General features: G+C 36.3%; 5 protein-coding genes and 1 non-coding gene across 8 annotated transcripts in view; 4 read left to right on the top strand and 2 right to left on the bottom strand.

Annotated features, from left to right (window-relative positions):
- Positions 1-5,035: 5,035 nt before the first annotated feature.
- On the bottom strand, positions 5,036-7,765 carry LOC9322293 (probable inactive beta-glucosidase 25). Of its 2 annotated transcripts, none has more exons than XM_021030604.1 (3): positions 7,617-7,765; positions 7,424-7,532; positions 5,036-5,251 (listed from the first exon to the last, which is right to left on the bottom strand). In XM_021030604.1, the coding sequence occupies exons 1-3, from the start codon at positions 7,726-7,728 to the stop codon at positions 5,248-5,250; spliced, it is 225 nt and encodes a 74-aa protein (XP_020886263.1). In that variant the 5' UTR covers positions 7,729-7,765; the 3' UTR covers positions 5,036-5,247. The 2 variants fall into 2 exon arrangements, with proteins under 2 accessions (XP_020886263.1, XP_020886262.1); XM_021030603.1 differs by lacking the exon at positions 5,036-5,251 and adding an exon at positions 5,615-6,989 and having other exon boundaries at positions 7,023-7,532.
- A 969-nt stretch (positions 7,766-8,734) lies between these two features.
- LOC9322292 (purple acid phosphatase 10) lies at positions 8,735-11,392 on the top strand. The gene is made up of 8 exons (XM_021032856.1): positions 8,735-9,090; positions 9,421-9,621; positions 9,699-9,810; positions 9,916-10,145; positions 10,275-10,413; positions 10,502-10,722; positions 10,799-10,920; positions 11,016-11,392. The coding sequence occupies exons 1-8, from the start codon at positions 8,908-8,910 to the stop codon at positions 11,212-11,214; spliced, it is 1,407 nt and encodes a 468-aa protein (XP_020888515.1). The 5' UTR covers positions 8,735-8,907; the 3' UTR covers positions 11,215-11,392.
- Positions 11,393-12,350: 958 nt separating this feature from the next.
- LOC9322291 (WD repeat-containing protein 13) lies at positions 12,351-17,340 on the top strand. Of its 2 annotated transcripts, none has more exons than XM_021030565.1 (13): positions 12,351-12,688; positions 12,762-12,871; positions 12,972-13,041; positions 13,120-13,270; positions 13,354-13,491; positions 13,725-13,864; positions 14,036-14,083; positions 14,189-14,299; positions 14,510-14,685; positions 14,788-14,909; positions 15,022-15,098; positions 15,192-15,306; positions 17,168-17,340. In XM_021030565.1, the coding sequence occupies exons 1-12, from the start codon at positions 12,497-12,499 to the stop codon at positions 15,303-15,305; spliced, it is 1,449 nt and encodes a 482-aa protein (XP_020886224.1). In that variant the 5' UTR covers positions 12,351-12,496; the 3' UTR covers position 15,306; positions 17,168-17,340. The 2 variants fall into 2 exon arrangements, with proteins under 2 accessions (XP_020886224.1, XP_020886223.1); XM_021030564.1 differs by lacking the exon at positions 17,168-17,340 and adding an exon at positions 15,477-15,626.
- Positions 15,661-15,733, top strand: TRNAE-CUC. The gene has a single exon. It is a non-coding gene; the product is annotated as a tRNA-Glu (tRNA).
- A 548-nt stretch (positions 17,341-17,888) lies between the features above and the next one.
- On the top strand, positions 17,889-20,484 carry LOC9320237 (BEL1-like homeodomain protein 7). Its single transcript, XM_021030566.1, has 5 exons — positions 17,889-18,408; positions 18,585-19,191; positions 19,280-19,659; positions 19,743-19,803; positions 19,899-20,484. Exons 2-5 carry the CDS (start codon positions 18,640-18,642, stop codon positions 20,346-20,348), a joined length of 1,443 nt encoding a protein of 480 aa, XP_020886225.1. The 5' UTR covers positions 17,889-18,408; positions 18,585-18,639; the 3' UTR covers positions 20,349-20,484.
- A 272-nt stretch (positions 20,485-20,756) lies between these two features.
- The window catches only part of LOC9320236 (protein CHROMATIN REMODELING 35), a 3,680-nt gene continuing 3,247 nt past the window's right edge, over positions 20,757-21,189 (bottom strand). The window contains 3 exon segments of the mRNA XM_021032179.1: positions 20,757-21,043; positions 21,046-21,153; positions 21,156-21,162. Coding sequence (XP_020887838.1) covers positions 20,757-21,043; positions 21,046-21,153; positions 21,156-21,162 — 402 coding nt within the window.

Below are 21,189 nucleotides of genomic sequence, written 5' to 3'. Positions count from 1 at the left end.
ACTTCTTATAAGTCAACTTGATTGTATTTTGATATGGCTAGGCAAATGCTTCGATTTGTTTTCCGATATTGATATCTTATAAAACCGGAAGCACATATAGATTAAAAATTTGTTGATCTAAATAAAACAGAGCGGATCACGAATACTACAAAATTTAAAATATATGTGTATTTACACTACATACTCCAATTTATTTTTTGAGCCACTCTTAAGAAAACTGTCACCATAGGAGTTAATGGGTTTCAAAATGACTAAACTATTAAGAGAATGAATTAATCTTGCAAATAAATTAACAAAATATAATTTTTTTCTCGATTATCGTCTTTTGTAGGATTAATTATCAGGATTTTGAAACAGGCGGTTGAAAACTAGTTATAATAACATAGTTGTCTACGAATGATCTAATTTATTTGTAACATAGATTGTTCTGATATAAGTGTAATTATTTCGTTTTATTTGAATACTTTGTCGGTTGAACTCCAAAGCATATGTTTTAGGCTGTTTGTCTAGAACTAAATCGGATGGTTTTATCTTTTGAGAAAGATTGATCGTATCACCACAAATGTGATGTTTAGAGCATTTTCATATGTCAGAATCCCAATTGAGTTTCTGACGAATAAAATAATACAAAATTTTTATTACTTAATTATTTAATTGTTTATTTGTTTATTTAATCCAATCAGAAAAAGACAACTGTAGAAATGGATGTCTAGGGGTTTCTCAAATGAGAAACGTTTCTGTCATCTCTCCTCTTTTTTTTCTAATTTTTTAATCTGTTTTATTAGGGAGTTTCTCACCAAGAAACTTTCAATGGAGATGCTCTTATAGAGGTCTAGTTTGTTAAACACTATTATTTCTTTTGTTTTTGCAAATTTTCTTGACCAATCATATTGCACTGTCTTTGTGGGAATGGAATAAATCCTTTATCATTGTCCAGCAATAAGCATATCCCTTGGTTGACGACGAGAAAACTAAATTGCTTTGGCTAATTTATCCCTGAAACTTTGTTGTGTGCCTAAACCCACATGAATTAATATAAAATTTGAATTTTTTGCATGAACAAAACAAATCCGGATTAAACCCACAGATCGGTAAACGCTGTTATTGTTCCGTCAACGACCAGCTAACTAGGATGCCACATCATCGATTTAAACAACCGTGTTTTGAGGAGAAAACGGCCTATTCTCCCACAAACTAAGTTTTTTTTTTGCTAATTCATCCCCAAAATTTTGTCTCCACCCTAAACCCACATGAACTAACATAAAATTTGAATTTTCTACATGAACAAAACAAATCCAGACTAAATTCCACGAATCGCTAAACGATGTTACTATTCCGTTAATGACCAGCTGACTAGATCCTGTGAATACGAGTGCATAAAGTAGTAGTAAGTTTTTTTAGTAAGTAGGCGATGCCTTCTCTAGGTTTTTTCTCGTCTTTATATAGATATTCTTCCTAGGTTATTCGGTCCGAGGTCCGCATTAACCTCTTCTACATCTCAGGTCCCTGCCGAGATCCTCGCCTGACTTAGTCCTGATTCGCAGCCGGCTCCGCTTCTCTTCACTATGGGCTGATGAGTCTAACATACCTCCCACTTGTTATTTTCGTTGGTTGATTCAGAGGTGCTGAATCCAGCACCAACAAAACATCTTCAAGCAAACAATATATTCTGAAACAAAACATCATATTATTCCAAAATCTGTAGAAAACCCACCACCAACTCCAAATCTACTTCAAGTTCCACCCTTTGAAACCCTCGTTCCTAGGCAATGACCAGCCCATAATATACTCCCCACAATCTCGCGAGAGGGGCTGAACATATTCCAATATTCAACGCAAACCCGCTAACCACCCCCCTTCACCATCACGGATTACTCCACCAGCCATTGCCTGACCAGGGTTCTCATGCGAGGCCCTGCCCATTGAAAGCATTACCCACCCATCACGCGGCCGCTTCCATATTATCACATGCTCCATCCTCATTCCTGCCCACAACTTTCCTCGGACCACGAAGTGAGCTCTTGTAACTTCCGCAGCCATATCTTTCAAGAACCTTACTCTATCCCGACACTTCCACTGCTCTCCAAACACATTACCACAACGCCACTTCCACCCCCACCAAACCGCAACACTAAAGATGGTGGACCAGTCTGATTCCCCCAGGTCTAAATGTACTCTCAAGTTATTGTAAACCCACTCCAACAGATTCTTGTCAAAAAAGCATTTCGTCGTCGTGGAGGAACTAACCGCAGCCATACTCTTGATATTGCGGGACAATCTCTCAAAAAATGTATGATCGTCTCCATTGCCCCTCGACACACTTGACATACCTCATTATCTCCTATATAATGCCACACCCTCTCCGAATTTGTCATTATGACTTGATGACCAACAAGACATAAAAACACTCAGACTCTCTCAGGTACCATCGCAGTCCAAAGCTGTTTGAAAAACGACTCTATATACGGTCCCGAACCATGACAGTTTATCCCCTAGAGTTATATTTGTTCATACTGTTCATCAAAATATCATTCACTCTATATATTCCATAAATGTACTATATATTACATTTTCAACTAATACACATGTTCATTCATAATAAAATTGTATTAAGAGACTAAATTCAATGAGACTTGGTAGGCTAGTAATTGACTTTAATTTTCTTGGCACTCCACAAACCAGAAAATGAAAATAATCGTTGGATCAAATGTTTTTATTTGATTCTTTACTTAAGAGTGTTCAAACTGGATCTGTTCTTTATTTGGTTCTTTATTTAGAGTGTTCAAAGTTCAAACTGAATCTGTTTTTTATTTGGTTAATAATGTTTTTATTCGGTTCTTTATTTAGAGTGTTCAATGCTAGATCTGTTCTTTATTTAGTTCAAATATTTTATTTTTTAAAAAACTTAAAAAATTGACTGTGAACCAGTTATGTACTCCCTCCGTTTTCGAATAGTTGTCGTTTTAGAGCTTTTTTTGTTTAAAATTAGTTGTCGTTTTAAGGTAATAATGTAATTTATGCCAATAACTACCCAAATTACCCTCATTTTATTGAACACAAATTATTTATAAATAATTACTTGTCATTTTTATGAGGTTAATATAATCATTGTATACTTTTTCTTAATTTGTCAAAATACAGTTAAAACGACAACTTTAAAAAAAACAGAGGGAGTATTTCCCTAAATTCACGCCGCACTGGCTTTTTTTTTTTCCTCGTCCCTAAGAGCAACCCCAATGAATAAGTCCTTAAATGGATCCTTAAACATATTTTAATCTTACTTTACAACAATTTTAAAGTTAAGAAATTTTGATGAATCCTTAAAATTTTCTTTGTCCAATGGTGAGTCCTTAACTAAGTTTCTTAAAAAAAAAAATATTTTTTTAAAAATGGAAAATTATAAACATTTTTATATGATAAAACTTAATAAATATTACAAATTCCTAAGAATTTTAAACATAGAAAGCATAAAAGCAAAAAAAAAATACAAAAAAAAAAACGGAATAACGAGTAGTCGTTAGCTTAGTTTATGCCAAATTGTCGCCAAATATGCTCAACCAAATCAGCTTTCAGTTGTTCATGTTTAGTCCGATCTCGTATTTCGGATCGAGTGGCCATCATATTACCCAGATTTGAAGGCATTTCTGTAGAGTATGTGAAATCCACTTGTGAAGATGTGGTTGATTCCGGGTGTTGGAATTCGGTGACATCAAACTGAGTGTACCCATCTCGTTCATCTCTACTATCATATTATGAAGAATTATACATGCTCGCATAATCTTTGCTATTTTTACCTTATCCCAAATAAGAGCCGGATTTTTTACAATGGCAAATCGAGCTTGCAAAACTCCAAAAGCACGTTCAACATCTTTGCGGCAAGCCTCTTGATTTGTAGCAAATAAAGAAGCTTTTTGACCTTGTGGAATAGAAATAGATTGGATAAATGTAGCCCATTTAGGATAAATGCCATCTGTGAGATAGTAAGCCAAATGATAGTCGTTCCCGTTGACTACGTATTTCACTTTCGGAGCTTTACCTTGTAATATATCATCAAAAACTGGTGATCGATCAAGAATATTTATATCGTTTAAGGTACCTGGAGGTCCAAAAAACGCGTGCCATATCCAAAGATCTTGGGAAGCAACAGCCTCTAAAACGATTGTTGGTTTGCCGGATCCACGTGTATATTGCCCTTTCCAAGCTGTGGGGCAATTCTTCCACTCCCAATGCATACAATCTATGCTTCCTATCATCCCGGGAAATCCACGTCCCGCTCCAATATGGAGTAGTCGTATAAGATCTTCTCGTGTGGGTCTTCTTAAGTACTCATCTCCGAACAAATAGATGATTCCATCAACAAAATGGTGTAAACATGACATCGAAGTACTTTCACCAATTCGTAGATATTCGTCAACCGCATCAGCCGCATGACCATATGCCAACATACGAATTGCTGCTGTACCCTTCTGTAGTGCCGAGAAACCGAGCCTTCCGGTAGCATCTCTTTTTTGTTCAAAGAATGGAACTTCATTGGAGAGTCGATCAACAATACGCATGAACAAGTGCTTGTTCATTCTGAAACGGCGTCGAAATATATGCGGAGGGAATGTTGCATCTTCAGAGAAATAGTCGTTCCATAACTGGATGTGACCTTGTTCACGCTCTCTTTCAATATATGCTCGTTTTTTTTTTTTTCTTGACTTGTTGTTGTTGACGATCACCATAATTCTCTAATGTTTCGTCGATATATTGATCAAATTTATCGTTCAACATTTCGTTGAGATTATAATTTGAAGAAGATCCCATTTATCTAAAAAAGAATTTGTTATGAATCGTAGTAAAAAAGAGAATTTGTTGTCGAGAAAAAAAGATAGTGTTTTGTAGAAGAAGAAGAAGAAGAATAAGAATTGGTGATGGTGTTTTGAAGAAGGAGAAAAAAAGATAGTGTTTTGTAGAAGAAGAAGAAGAAGAATAAGAATTGGTGATAGTGTTTTGGGAAAGAAGAAGAGGAGTGTTCGGTTTAAATATGAAGAGAAACTAAAGAAACATAATTTGAAAATAAAAGTATCAAACAAACTAAATTACAAGTCTGAATATTGTCGGCACAAAAATACAAAAGCATTGGTGTCATGTGTAGAAGAGATGTCGACACAAAAACACAAAACAACTCTGTCTCACTGTTGTCTATTACAAGAAGTCGGCACTAAATCACAAAAGCATTGGTGTCACATGTGTCTCTTACTCGGCTCACCTGCATAATTGTTAATAAGAGAAGTCATCAGACCAAACACATCTAATAAAAACATCATACACAAACCAGAAACTTAAAACAGAAGCACAAAACATTCAGAAACTTTAAGACTATTAATAGAACATGCTTACACTTAAAACAGAACCACAAACTTCATTCAGTTTAAGTTAACATTCAAGTTAGTTTAGTTTCAGTTGAAGACAAGCATACTTAGCTAAAACAGAAATCATTTCATTAATAGCAAAACACATTCAGACATACTTCAAACATAAACTAAAGACATAGTTAGAGGCTCTTAAGACATAAACATAAACTAAAGACATAGTTAAACTTAAAACAGATAATTAGAACATACTTCGCTTAAATAGAACATAAAAACAAACTTAAGCTTAGGACAACAAATCCATTATGAGCTTGTTCTTAAGAGTCATCTCTATGTCAGTTAGAGGCTCTGTTTTTAGCATCAAAGTGTCTAGCAGTTTAGTCCTACTAAGCTTCTCCTTAACATTGATTAGCTTCTCTTTGAAAACTAAATCTTTCTCCTTAATCTCCCAGATACAATGTAACTCCTTCAGAGTCTTGTCTTCATCTCCAATTTGACTTGTTGTCTTGGCTTTGGCTTTGGCTGTGGCTTTGGCTGCCTTAACACCAGTGGGACGAGGCTCTTCCTCGTCAATGTTGACTGGCATAGAGCATGAGGCCTGTGCAGAGCCGTCCTCAAACCTCTTCCTCTTTGCTGACCCACTGTCTTTACTTGTTGATGATCCGCACCACTTCTGATCATGGCGAAGCTCCCTCCAAGCATGCTCAAGTGTGAACTTCGCCTTGTGATCATTGTAGAAGATCTGGTGAGCCAAGTTCACCACATCATTCTCATTCTGGCCACTGGTCTGCTGTTTGGTTGCAGCCTCATAGCTTCCTACAAACTTACAGACTCCCTCATTTATCTTTGCCCACCTTTGTTTACAGCATAATGGAGCTCTCTTTTGCAGACCTCTCAGCTTGGGACTTGCTGCAAAGTAGTCTGCAATGCGTTGCCAGAAAGCTGTGGCTTTTTGCTCATTGGAGACAACAACATCCTTGGAGGTGTTGAGCCAGGCACTAATGAGAATCACATCTTCTGTTGGTGACCATTTACGTCTTGATTTGCGGTCTGCAACAGGCTCTTCAGTAGGCGTTGGAGCTTGATTTGGATCAATCCAAGGTGCACTAAATGAAAAACCAGCATACTGATTTGGTGGAGGCATGGGGTTATCTTGTTGAGAACTTAAGAGGTTTAAAAAGCTTGAAGGATTGGTATATGGATTCCTTGAATCCATATCAAAATGTTTCTGGTTTGTGTTAAAAGGAGAAGATAAGAGCTGTGGTTTTTGCTTTAAGAAGACAATGAAGAAAAGAGGATTATGGTTCAATGTTTAATAGAGTTGCGGATGTCAAAGAGGAGTGAATATGGTTAGGTTTGAATTAACTAGAGCTGAAGCTATTAAAAAAGCTTCAGTCTTAAGTTGAAGTGATGGTTAGCTGTTAACTTTAAGCAATGAATGACATACACTTTAACCTACTCTCAACCATGCAAGATAACAGAGACTTTAACCTACTTTAACAGAGATCATAACTATGATAATGATCATATCTAACCTAATCTAATCACAGAGAGCAATCAATCGAAGAGATGCAATCAAAGAGAAGCAATCAATGACATACTAATAACTATGATTTAGACTCCTCAGACTTTAACCTACAACAAGATTTAGACTCCTCAGACTTTAACCTACAACAAGTCATAATCATTTATCACAATGCATTCAATTAAAAACTGAACTCTTTACCTATTAAACTGAACTCATACTTTAACCATTAACTGAACTCACAATGCTATTATAATTGAGTATAGTCAGGTTACATATATATCTAAACGATTAAAACAAGTAAACATTGGGCACCACAGAGAACAAAAGAAAGTGTTCAAGTAACTTGTTGGTTTACATGTTCCACTAACATAGAGAGGCATTGTGTTGTATATAAGTGTCAATACAACTTCAGCTCAAATGATGGTTTATATTAGTCTGCATAATTGGCAACATATGAAGCAGAAACAGTGTTTTTATCAACAAATCCATCAACTAGAGATGAAGAAACAGAGTTTTTTTGGAACTGTGAAAAGTAACTTACCAGACTGCTCCATGTAATGCCATGAGATGTCTCATATGATAATACTTCCTGTTACTATCGCTGAGGGCATGGGGAAGCACATCTTTCTCTTCAAGTTTCTCCTTGTACCCTGCAAATACAATGAATTTTTAATTTCTTGCTAAGGATAGCTGAGTGAGTTTTTAAGCAAAGAGCAACAAAGCCAATGGCTTACCATTTCCAGTGACTATGATTTCTGGGTCGTTATAGTTCTCTTTGATGTATTTCAAAACTTTTCTTAACCCGTCTGCGCAAACTGGATACTTCGCAGTAGCCGGCTGAAGCATTTATATAAGAAAGAGACTTAGAAAAGGCTAAAAATTGTGTAAAGAGACTTATTTAAAGGCAAAAAATCTAAAGGCAAAAAAATCATCTTAAATCATGAATAAGAACGAAAAAGAGACTGATTATGTATTCAAAGCCACCTAATTGCGTTTACATCAAAGAACCCTAATTTATCTTCCATCAATTCCCAATTCCAGAAACCCTAATTTCGATATAATCTAAATAAAACCCTAAATCATCATAATCTACACAATCAAACAGCTAGATTCATACCTTCACAAAGCGATTACGGCTTGATTTCACCTAAATCTCTGAGATTTGAAGCCGAAACGCTCCGATTCGGTTCACCGACCTCGCTGATGGTGAGCTCCGTCGGAGGAGATAATGATCACAGAGGGGAAGAGACCAATTTCTTTGACGATTTGATGCTTGAGACGCCTGATGAAAATCGAGTGTCTCCATGGAAGATCGCCAACGCGAGTTTACAAGAAAAATAGAGAGAGTCGCGAAATGAAAAGTTTCAGAAATTTGGTTGTTTTCTCTTTTGACACACACCAATAAGAAATTGACACGTATGAACTCTTAAAACAAAAAAAAAAACCTTAATTAAGGTCTGATCCTAAGTTTATTTCTTATTTTTGATTTAAATTGGGCCACTTTCTTAAGGATTCTATCCCTAAAAAACTCTAAAAAAACCCCCCCATTGAGCTTGCTCTAACGTCCTGAATTTTAAATTCTTGTGTAACAAAATGCCAAAATCAAGAAGAGAAAAAAAGTTACAGTTGACAAATAATATCAATATTAGTAAAATAAAATAAACAGAAGACAACAAAAGAGGAAGCATAGATTCGTGTGTCCTGGACCAGATTATTACTAATAAAATAAATATCCAACCGTTCGTTAACTTATTCCATATCGACATTTGGACATTTGGGTCAAACAATACAAAAACCAAAGTTACAGAAATAGAATTATTATATTCTTTTCTTTTAATTTCCCCAAACAAAAAAACTCGATGGGAACAGTGTTGACGACACGGCTCCATTAACGAATATTCCGTACCTTAAGCCTCATACATTTCTATCGGCAAAAAAAAAAAAAAAAAAAAAAAGCCTCATACATTTCCCTTGTCTCTTCTCTTATAAGGTTTTCCTCCCCTTGTTTATCGAAAAAATCCAAGAATGGGTCGTGTCCGAAAATCAGATTTCTTTTCCATTGTTCTTGTTCTGTGTTTTGTCCTCAACAGCTTACTCTGTAATGGAGGCGTCACCAGTAGATATGTCAGAAAATTAGAAGCAACCGTTGATATGCCTCTTGATAGCGATGTTTTTCGTGTTCCCTGTGGCTACAATGCTCCTCAACAGGTTTCACAATTTTCTTTCAAATCTTTACATTATTTTTTTATAAATTCAACAGTCTTTTATGAGTTTTGTGGTGGGTTCTGTTTATAATTATTAAATTTCCAAGCTTTATTTTGGTAGGTGGTGTTTTAGTTATCTTTTTCATTTTAAATATTAGGTTTCACTTTTTGTTTTCTATTGTTTAATCTTGTTCTAATGGCAAAAAAGCTTTTTATTGGACGATTCTGATAGATTCAAGCTTGCTTATTGGTAGTTACTAAAGATGTGAACTTTTTCATTTCTTAATTTGTAAAAACAATTTGATTTAATGGGTTTTTGATTTGGGGCAAAAAGGTGCATATAACACAAGGAGATGTAGAAGGGAAGGCAGTGATAGTATCATGGGTGACACAAGAAGCAAAAGGATCTAACAAAGTCATTTACTGGAAAGAGAATAGCTCCAAAAAGCACAAAGCTTATGGCAAAACCAATACTTACAAGTTCTACAATTATACTTCTGGTTATATCCATCATTGCCCCATCAGAAACTTAGAGGTCCATCATCATCATCCTCAATACATCATCTTGCCTAGTGTTGTTGTTTATCTGATGTTGTGGTTTTCTTATTACAGTATGACACCAAGTACTATTATGTGGTAGGTGTGGGACAAACAGAGCGTATGTTCTGGTTCTTCACTCCTCCTGAGATCGGTCCTGATGTTCCCTACACTTTTGGTCTCATTGGTATTGTCCTGAAACATAGTGTCATGGTTTTAACTTTTAACAAAAATGCATTTTATTAGCCTCTCCCATGGACTTGATCTTGTGTGGCAAATTGTTGTTTTGCAGGGGATCTTGGGCAGAGTTATGACTCAAACATAACCTTGACACATTATGAGAATAACCCAACAAAAGGACAAGCGGTTTTGTTTGTCGGCGATATCTCATACGCTGATACTTATCCGGATCATGACAATAGGAGATGGGACAGTTGGGGAAGATTTGCTGAAAGAAGCACAGCATATCAGCCTTGGATATGGACTACCGGAAACCATGAACTCGATTTTGCCCCTGAGATTGTAATGCTTCTTGCTTCATCTTCTTTGCTTTTGCTTTAGGCTTAAAACTGCTATAAGAGCACATACGAGTTTATAAGAGCATCTAGTTAGACTAAAGATTGAGATGGACTGTTTTTATGTAATGTGTAGGGGGAAAACAGACCGTTTAAGCCATTCACGCATAGGTACCGTACTCCTTACCGATCATCAGGCAGCACAGAACCATTCTGGTATTCGATTAAGAGAGGATCGGCTTACATAATCGTGCTAGCTTCATATTCAGCATATGGCAAGGCATCTTAAATATCTTGGCTCTTTTCGTTCGATATTCTTAAACCAAGACTCAGATGACTGAATATTATATCTTTCTTGGACAGGAAAATACACTCCGCAATACCAATGGCTCGAAGAGGAGTTCCCAAAGGTTAACAGGACGGAAACTCCGTGGTTGATTGTTCTGATGCATTCACCGTGGTACAACAGCTATGATTACCATTACATGGAAGGTGAAACCATGAGAGTGATGTATGAGGCGTGGTTTGTCAAGTACAAAGTAGATGTAGTTTTTGCAGGTCATGTCCACGCCTACGAAAGATCGGTAAGATCAATAACTTTGGCTCATTATGTCTCTATAAACTATAGATACTGAGAAATGTGAGCTATTGTGAAACCAGGAACGTGTATCAAACATAGCTTACAATGTTGTTAACGGCATTTGCACTCCAGTCAAAGATCAATCTGCTCCAGTCTACATCACCATTGGTGATGGCGGAAATATTGAGGGATTGGCCACCAAGTAAGCTAATTGTTAAAAAAATTTTGCTCATTGGAATTGATTTACGAGTAGATTCTAAAGATGAGAGTTTGAATGTGTGATATGGTTTCTCGTAGAATGACTGAGCCTCAGCCTAAGTACTCTGCCTACAGAGAAGCAAGCTTCGGGCATGCGATATTCTCGATAAAGAACAGGACGCATGCTCGCTATGGATGGCACAGGAACCATGATGGTTACGCCGTTGAGGGTGACAGAATGTGGTTTTTCAACAGATTCTGGCATCCTATTGATGATTCTCCTTCATGTAATTCTTGAGAATCTATAAGAATAAAATTTGTTGTATCTCTATGATTGAATAACAATGAATAAATGCATTGTGAGTGAGTTCTTTGTCCGTTAAGACCAAACGTTAATCAGACAAAAAGTGTAGAAGAAGAAGACTGGTGAATACACATTCTGTTTAGTATTGTCATGAGTGGGTTATCTTTTTGAACTTTTTCCTTATACAACATTTCCCAATTGTCTCTTTCCACAACTAATTCATATGCTTAGTAAGTTAGTATACTCAATTTTTTTGGCTTAACGCAAACCAAGAGACCTAGTTGATAACGAATCTTTTAAGGTTGGGTTGATACCTTTAAAGTTTTAATATGGACTTTTACTCTTCTCATGAGACTGGATACCCAACAATTTTCATTCATGTTGTCGACTGGTTTATCATGGCATTTTGAGACTTGGCTCGGTTTACTAGCTTACAATTCTTGCATACGGAGGACCTTCACTTTGTTCGATATAACTCATCAAAGAGAGCCACTAACCATTACTTTGGATATAGAGTCAGTACTAATAAGAGAGAAAATATAAAATTTTAATAGTTTTCTTATACAGATTTTGAAATTTAGTTTTGTGTAGAAATAAATTTAGAACTTTCAATTTAGAAGAAAATAGAACGACGGTCAAAGTTTATGTGGAACTAGATGTTATATGAAAATTTCAAGAGAGAAATATGATCCCACTTTTTTTTCCGCTAAAATACTATTTTATTAGATTATCGGATGAAAACTCTTTTCTTGAAAGAGTCAATCCGGAACGGATGAGCTTATATGGGATAATAAAGAACCTCTTACTCTTGTGTTTTTAGTTAGACAATCGGCAAATACATTTTCGCAACGCGGGATAAATCTAATTTAAAAAGATGGGAACAAAAGCTTCAAAAACTTGAAAAATTGAATCTATTGCAAATGGATATGAGCACAGAACAGTTGACCTAACCATTAAAACAGAGGAAATAAGTAAATAAAAACTAGTGAAGTTGGTTAATCATTGAACTTTAGTAGTGGATCTCTTTGAATAGACAAAAAGACAACCGTTTAGAAAACGAATTTTCATAAAGTAGAGGGTTTAATTTGTAATTTAATTCGGTTATTTTAGTTTCTTGTAAAATTTTCATGATTCGTCTTCTTCGACTTGCAGATTTAAAGTTTCGAAAATTCTCAGAAATTCAGAACTTGAGACTGATCAATTGATTGATTTTCACTCATCACTTTGCAACGATTTGATCTACGAGCAAGGTGGATACTCGGAAAATTGATCAAAAATGGAGGAGAAAACCGGATCATCAGAGGTAGAGATCGTTGAGAAAGACGAAGCGAAGAAACAATCAAAGGATCCTGAGTTTATAAGCTGTATGATGCAGCCAGCAACAGCCGAATCAGATCCTCAGTACATCGGAATCCGCCGGATTCTTCTTCATCGGAAAGCTGAATCTGGTGTTATCTCTCGCCGTTATGTGAGCATATCTTAAGCTTTTAAATTCCTTGTTTCTTATAGAGCTTGTTGTTGATTTGTGGCTTCTATTGAAGGATTGGAGATGCAATGGAAAAGGATATGTTGCATATCGTAATTTCATTAGCAAACCTAGAAAATGGGAGAATCTGCGAACGCCTAGTCTCTTAAGTAGTCCAGGAAACAGGTTTTAGACCCTAATTTTACTTGTTTCCAGTGTACAATTCTGTGTGTTTGGTTGCTTATACAATTCTGACGTCAGGGTAATTTACTGGTTGATGCTTCAGTGGTCGATGGTTACCGTCTCCGAGTCCTCTTTCCCATCAATTTGAAGCTGAAAGCTTTACTTCTAGTAGAGTAAGTTGAATTCATCACTTCTTATCAATGGACTTTGTTTTGTTCTGCAGTTGAGTTATTCAAGTGTTTTATTTCTAGGATTTACGGAGTGTTAATCAGGTTTCAAGCCATAGAGCGAGTTTTAGTTCAAGTTTGAGTGATGGTGATAATTCATATCGTCGTGGTGGTGTTGAACATGCTTATTCGTTTGTTGGAATGCATTGCATCTTCGATCAATGCAAATCTTCTGGTATTTTATTTATTCATCTGTAATTCATTAACTCACTTTGTGATTTTTTCTTCTAAGAGTGAGTCTGTTTAACTTTTATACAGTTACTGTTCTCAAGTTTGGCCACATGAGTTCTGATTTACTTGCATATGGAGCATCAGATGGAAGCTTGACAGTTTGTAGTCTCTTAGAAGAGCCTTCTGTCCTTAAGCAGTTGACAGGGCACTCTAAAGATGTCACAGGTTCGATTGACTGGTACTGTTACCTTTGTCTTTTCTGTATCTGCTACCCTGAATTGATCTTGAAAACTCTGAGAATATGATGCATGGTACTTACTTTCTATGCTTTGTTAGGGGTATGATTTGAGTGGAAAATGTGAAAGAAATTATCTGTAATGGATAAAGAACTGGTTTTTGATCCTATGTCTAATATTAAAACAAGCTTCTGACTTTATTGTTTCTTGAAATACTTTCAGATTTTGACTTCTCGTCAAACAATCAATACATCGCGTCATCATCACTTGATAAGACAATACGGGTATGGGAGTTGTCAAGAGGCGTTTGTATTAGAGTTATATATGGAATCTCTCCACAGTTTTGTATCCGTTTCCACCCTGTAAGTTTGATGTTCTTCATCATCTATTTATTTTTCCCTTGTAACAACTTGAAACTTGTTGTTTTGATTGTGAAAGTCGTCTCATATAAGATACTGAGTGAGGCTGTTTGTGGTTTTCTACTTTTCTTTTGCTTCTCCATTGAAGATATTCCATTTTGATATTTTCAACAGGTTAATAACAATTTCCTCTCTGCTGGCAATGCCAACAAGGAACTCACGGTAACTGCACTACTCCTTGTAGCTAAGTAAATTTGTGTATTGCTTTTTTTGTCTTCGAATTGTTTACTTATTTTATGCCTAACATCTCTCTGTTTGACAAAGTAGGTGTTCAATTTCAGCACTGGGAGAATTATTAAAAAACTGTTGTTCGAGGATGAGGTGACATCTATGGACCATGATCACACTGGCCAAATCATTTTCTGTGGAGATGGGCAGGTAACTTTTCTCTATACTGATGTCAAAAGGTAAACTAGGGAGATGGTCTGTTATGGTTATGGTTGGCTATGTTCTGGTCAAGACTGACATCAATATTTTCATTGTTCGGTATGCTAGAAGGGGTGACATGATGACTTTGATTGTTAACTAGATAAAAATTTCAGTGGCATTTCTACATTGTTTTTACAAGGTAGTTAATAATAATTGCAGGGAACTGTATATTCAGTGAGCATGGATTCACATACAGGTTCATTATCCCGGTCTCATCGCCATCGTACTAATCACAAATCTCCTGTCACAACTGTGAAGTACCGAAGCTTCTCCCTCCTGGCATCAGGCCCTGTTTTGCTCACATGTACTCAAGACGGAAACTTGTGTTTCTTTAGGTTCGGCAACAGAACTTCTTCTCCTTTTGTTTCGTGATTTGCTCACCCTTTTTCCTTATTGATCCTTATAATTGATTGTTCTGCTTTGTGTTGGTGATATAGTGTTGCTCTTCAGATAAAAGGTTATCTGACTTTGCGTTGCTCCCTCAAATTAGCTCCGCGAATACACAGAATCCAAGCATCGTTTTGCCCGCTATTATCCTTAGAGAAAGGAGAATACATAGGTTTGAATTTCAATCCTTCATTTACCTATTATCTTGGTAATAGTAGAGATGCGTAGGTCTCTTTAGAAATGCTAGTCATTTGCTCTACATTTCTTCTTGTTTGAAACTACAGTTGCTGGAAGCGAGGACTCGAATGTCTACTTCTATGATCTAACCAAACCAAAGCACACATGTGTAAACAAGCTACAGGTTAGACAATTTGTTTCTTATATCGGATATTTGTGTAGGAATTAAAAATTATAGTAAACCGGACTCACGAGTTGTGAGAAATGGATGCTGCAGGGTCACAGGTTTCCAGTAATGTGTGTTGCGTGGAACCATGGTGAGAACTTGTTGGCCTCCTCTGATTTCTATGGTGTTGTCATTGTATGGAAAAGAGCAAAGACAAGCTCATAAGGTTTGTCTATAATATTATAAATGAATCTAAATCCGCCATTTTTGCCAGAAAGGCTTTGGGTTTTGCTTCATCTCTGCGCTATCGCTAATCTCAAACTGTGTCAATTTAGTTTCAAGTTTGTTTTCCCGTCTCTTATAAATGATATGGTTGTGTGTTAATCATATGCACAGATTTGATAGCTTAAATGGTTGGGACAGACGCGTCCTTAATGAGTTAATGACTCTTTCTATAGATAAGTTGGTAGACATTTTGAAGAGATTAAGATAATTGAACTCGCAATGTTTTTTGTTTTGTCACATTATCATGAAACAGATTAGTTAGCAGTAAAATTAATGAAGATTACATTAACGACATTCCATTGTAGTCTAGTTGGTCAAGATACTCAGCTCTCACCCGAGAGACCCGGGTTCAAGTTCCGGCAATGGGGAGTATTTTCTTTTAGTTAATGTAATTAAAGAAGAGCTCTCCAGAAATCTTGGCTTAATTTTAAACCAAGCTGGTTCATCAAATTTCCCAACCAAAAATCTTCGGCTTCATGTCATATTCTAGGCCATGTGGGTATTCGGGTCGGGTCTTTCGGGTTCGGGTTTTTCGGGTTTAGAAATTTTGGACCCGTTGGGTTATATGTATAATTTCGGGTCGGGTTCGGTTCGGGTTCACTTCGGGTCCGGGTGATTCGGGTATTGGTTAAAGAACCCATAAATAGCCAAAATTATTTCGGGTTTGAGTACTACTTACCCAAACTTTGTCCAAATATACCCAAACATACATAAAAGTACCCATAAAACCCGAAAGATCTGAAATTTTAATAAGTTGTTCCTTAAGACAATAATATAAAACAAGAAGTAAACCTTGTTTTGAGTTTGTTCCATAACTTAAATCATTAACTTTTACCAAAAAAAAAAAAAAAAAAACTTAAATCATTAAACAAGTCACAAATTCAAGTTATTAGTCCATATATGTCCTCATATGTGTATATATGTTCTGATAATAAAAAGTACTCACGGGTATCGGGTTCGGTTCGGATAATATCCGATACCCACAATTATTTGAAAACAGAACCCGATCGGATAATTAGCCGGAACCGAAGTAGAACGGATTCGGGTATTTCGGGTCGGATTCGGTTCGATTCTTCGGATTCGGGTATTATGCCCAGCCCTATCATATTCTTTCGATTATTATCTGTCTATTTTCCATTATTATTTTTGTTATTATTATTATTACTATTAAAAGTATTAATAATAGGAAGGGTTGGTTGGTCGTATATTATTAAGACACTCTTCCCTATCCACTGACTCTGTCCATTGTCCAGGTCTCTCTCTATCTCCTTCTGCCATCTCTCTGTCCCAATTCAGACATCTTTCCCTTCTTTTCCTTCGCCACCCATCATTTCACGTTCTTCACTTATCCACCCCAAATTATATATATTCATTACTATATCTTTTTTTTCACGTTTTTATTCTCGAAATTTGCACTGTAAATTTTCGGTTTAAATGAAATACTTATGTTTCAACACAAGAATAAATAAATTAACTGTGTATATTTCGTAAAATTCATCCTTTTTAATCGAAAATAACTGAATCACTTAATTCACAAAAATGTCTATTTTGGTCTCTCCATGCAAAAAATATACACATGTTAATTCGAGTTTTTTTCATTAATACCGTTGTTGTCTAATGTGTACTACGTCCTATATAACCTTTCAGTGTAGTAGTAAGAAAAAGTGGTGGTACCACCATTTTCTATCACACTAACATTTACTTCTTAGGCTCTTACCACCATTTCGTATCACAAATGAGACTTATTATAAATGTCTTGGAGTTGAAATCTACTCAATTTGTGTCTGTTTCTTAAATCGTAGAGTCCTCCATGACAAGATATGGACCTACCCTCAGTGAGAAGAAAGTGAAAGTTAGAAAAATTGTGGAAAAAAGGAATTAATCCATAAATACCTAAACTCTGTGGGCACAAGAAGACAAAGCTAAGTGGGAAAAAGGCCACTTATTCATTATTTATGAGAAAGGGATAAGAATATGTGTTTTAGTTTTTTTTTTTTCCTTACAAAAATAATTGTATGCAAATGCAAATTATATAGTAGTATTGTATAGCTATAGCATGTGGACCATCACAGATATTATTTGAAAGAACCAAAATTTTCAAATGTTAAAAAGTGAAATTTAAAGACAAAGAAGAAGAAACTGTAAAAAGCTTACCAAAAAAGTGAAATTATTTTATTGAAAAGAAGTTGAAAGTATACATCCGTGTGTAAACTTTGACACGTTGTCTTAAGGGCTACTCAAATTATTCCCACTCTAATAAAGATGGACTAGTCTATAAGAAAATAAAATATCTTTGGTTACAAATTGGACATGAATTATTTAAAAATTGTATTGCACCAAAATTAGATATGAAAAACGTCCATTAAAATTTGTCTTATTCTCCAAAACTATGCTTGACAAACACATCATCTTAGAAGAATTAGAATATCTTTATTTTGGTTAAGAATAAATATATCAATATATCATATTGACAACTAAAAGAAAAGTAATAATATAAAAACAATGAAAATGATTGTATGGTGGTTATAGCTTCAATCAATTTTATTGCAGCAAACAAACAAAAAGGCCAGGGACACGAAAGAGAGATAGAGAGAGGCATTAGGGTTTAGGATTACGTTTTAGAGAAGGGTTTAGATCTCTACCACTACCAACTGGTTTGTTAAGAACAGAATCTCCTTAACACATTTTTACTTTTTAAAACATTTTGTTTTTGTTTTTGTTATCTTCACCAAAAGACTTGACTCCAAGAAACAACAAGAAGAAGAAGAAGAATCAAGAAGCAAGTTCAAGAACCAACCAGCTTTAAAGAAGTATTCATTATCTTCTACCTCAAAAGGAAAGTTAAAAACTTGCTTTAGGGAGATGGGTCTTTTGTTTTCTTGAATCTTTTGTGTGGGTCAAGATTTTGATTTAAGGAGGGGTTTGTTATTAATTTTGTGTTCTTGGGATCATCAAGACTTCAAAAAAACATTTTTTTTTTCCTTTTTCAATTTGAGATTTAGTGTCTCCTTTAACACCCACAAAGCCAGCAGATGCTTTACTGGTAATTCTTTAATCTATCCTTTCTTTTTCATTTTAAATTCTTTAAATTCATGCAGAGAGATAGATTCACATGTTTCATTCGTTCAATTTCTAAAATTTTGCTTAATTAAGATTTTATTACATAATGTGAGTGAAGTAAAAGGGCTTAGTGTTGATTTGTGTTTGATTCTAAAACAGATGAATCCTTGTTTGATGGTTATGATCTAATCATACGAAGAAGAAGAAGAAGACTATGGCAACTTATTACAAAACTGGCTCAAGTGAGATTTATTCCAGACCAGAATTTGTCCCTGGAAACGCAATGAGCTACACAAATTCTTTCTCAGAGACTTTTCCTAGAGAAGCAACTAATAATGTCTCAGCTTCTAAAGAGATTCAAGTATTGTCAAGTCTTGGTGGAGCTTCACAAATGGTGGAGATTCAAGATTCTGGTTCTTGGAGAGATCAAGAAGACAATGACAGGAGTCGCTTCCCGGTGATGATGCGTCTTGGCCTCAGCTCGCAGATTGAGACATCGAGAGGCACTAATAACAATGAGTATGCAACACAGGTTGTTTCGGGATTTACTCGAACCATTCATAACTCAAAGTATCTCAAGGCTGCTCAAGAGCTTCTTGATGAAGCTGTTAATGTTAAGAAAGCTCTGAAGCAGTTTCAGCCACAGGGAGACAAGATTGATGAAGTGAAAGAGAAGAATCTTCAGACGAATATTGCTGAAATCCCTCAAGCAGAGAGACAAGAATTGCAGAGCAAGTTGTCGAAACTTTTATCGATATTAGACGAGGTAAATTCGCCTTAAAACATATCCTCTATGCTTGTAAATGATTGCTCTTGATAACATAAAGTGCTGTTTGATTCTTTGTTGTTTAAAGGTGGATAGAAATTACAAGCAGTATTACCACCAGATGCAGATAGTTGTGTCGTCTTTCGATGTAATAGCGGGATGTGGAGCAGCCAAACCATACACGGCCCTTGCGCTTCAGACCATCTCTAGGCATTTTCGTTGCTTAAGGGATGCGATATCCGGACAAATCTTGGTGATAAGGAAAACTTTAGGAGGGGAACAGGATGGATCAGATGGGAGAGGAGTGGGGATAAGCAGGTTAAGGAATGTTGATCAACAGGTAAGGCAACAAAGAGCGTTGCAGCGGTTAGGTGTTATGCAACCTCACACTTGGCGGCCTCAACGCGGTTTACCTGATTCCTCTGTTTTGGTTCTCCGTGCTTGGCTGTTCGAGCATTTCCTCCACCCGTAAGTTTCTGTACTACACTTGTGAATTTCTTCATTGATCACAAGGGATTCCAACTAATTGTGTTTTAAACCACTGAACTTAGTTATCCAAAGGATTCAGACAAGATCATGCTCGCTAGACAAACGGGGTTGAGCCGAGGCCAGGTATTGCACTTAAGCTTTTGTATCTTTTCTCTCACAGAAGGCTTTTCTTTTTGTTATGGTCATTTTTCATTGTTTCGTTTGATGATTGTTAAAAGGTGTCGAACTGGTTCATAAATGCGCGTGTGCGTCTCTGGAAACCGATGGTGGAGGAGATGTACAAGGAGGAATTCACAGATGCATTGGAGGAGAATGATCCCAATCCGTCTTCTGAAAACACACCAGAAATCACCGACATTCAAGAGCAACAAACTGAGTCTAGTTCCAACAACGGACGTGTATCTAGTGTGCCAAGCAGTAGCATTGGACAAAGCACGGTGGCCCGTGGTGGTGACCGGTTCATGATGGTGACTGACATAACAAGAAATGGTAGTGGTGGGATGTCTTTAACATTGGGGATTCAGAATTCCGACAGCGATGTTCCTATGTCCGGTGGGATAGATAACTACGAGAATACTATCCCGGGAACCGATCTCCAATACTTAAACTCTCGCAACCACCAGCACCGGCTTGGCTCTTCACAATTGTTGCATGACTTTGTAGCTTGATGAGGAGAATAGAAAGGTGTCGAAATGTATTCTTTTGTGAAAGTAAACCCAAAAAGACGAAATTGTAGATTAATGAGAAGACATGAGAAGGTGAACACAATCTAAGATTAGATACGATTTGTTCTTCCTACTTTAATGTGATAGACTAATTATATGGTCAGAGGCACATGAGACCAAAGGTTTGACATTGAAACTACACTTAAAATGCTAAAATTCTTTCAGAAAATTCAAAAAGGATCTTCCCGAAGTTATCTTATTGACAGACTCCTAAAACCTAAGCATGTCCAAAACCTGAAGAATTCTGTCTGCATTATTTCTGCGTTTACCTGAAAAATGAGCATTGCGGAAGTTCACCAACAGAGAAAATGTGACGTAAAGAGTTATGTGTGGATCTGGTCAAAACTGACTTTACCTTTTGTAGAGAACTCTTATGTCTTCTCTTAAGGTAGGACTTTCAAGGAACATATCATCAGCATCATCCACATCAATTGTCTCTACCTCAAAGTTTCGGTATCCGCAGTACTCGTTCCACTCGAACCACATCTTTGAGATGACTTCCTTTTTGAAGCAAGTGTTGTGATCCTCCTCCTCAGGTGATGACCCAGCAATCAATCTGTATGCATGCACCTTCTTTGTTTGTCCGGGTCGAAAAGCCCGCCCGATGGCTTGGCGTGTCACAGAAGGGTTTAGAGGACATCCAATATCAGTATGCGAGATGCTCCAACAAGTGAGATTCCTTCTCCACATGCTTTTATCGAACCAAAGAAGATTTTGGCATCTGGCGAATTGTTAAACCTTTCCATTACCACTCACGCTGCTCAGGACTGTATCGCCTTAAGAA

Source organism: Arabidopsis lyrata, assembly GCF_000004255.2.
Source record: "Arabidopsis lyrata subsp. lyrata unplaced genomic scaffold ARALYscaffold_3, whole genome shotgun sequence".
NCBI classification, from domain to species: domain Eukaryota; kingdom Viridiplantae; phylum Streptophyta; class Magnoliopsida; order Brassicales; family Brassicaceae; genus Arabidopsis; species Arabidopsis lyrata.
The sequence above is the reverse complement of the archived record's forward strand: the minus strand, read 5'-3'. Positions and strand labels throughout refer to the sequence as shown.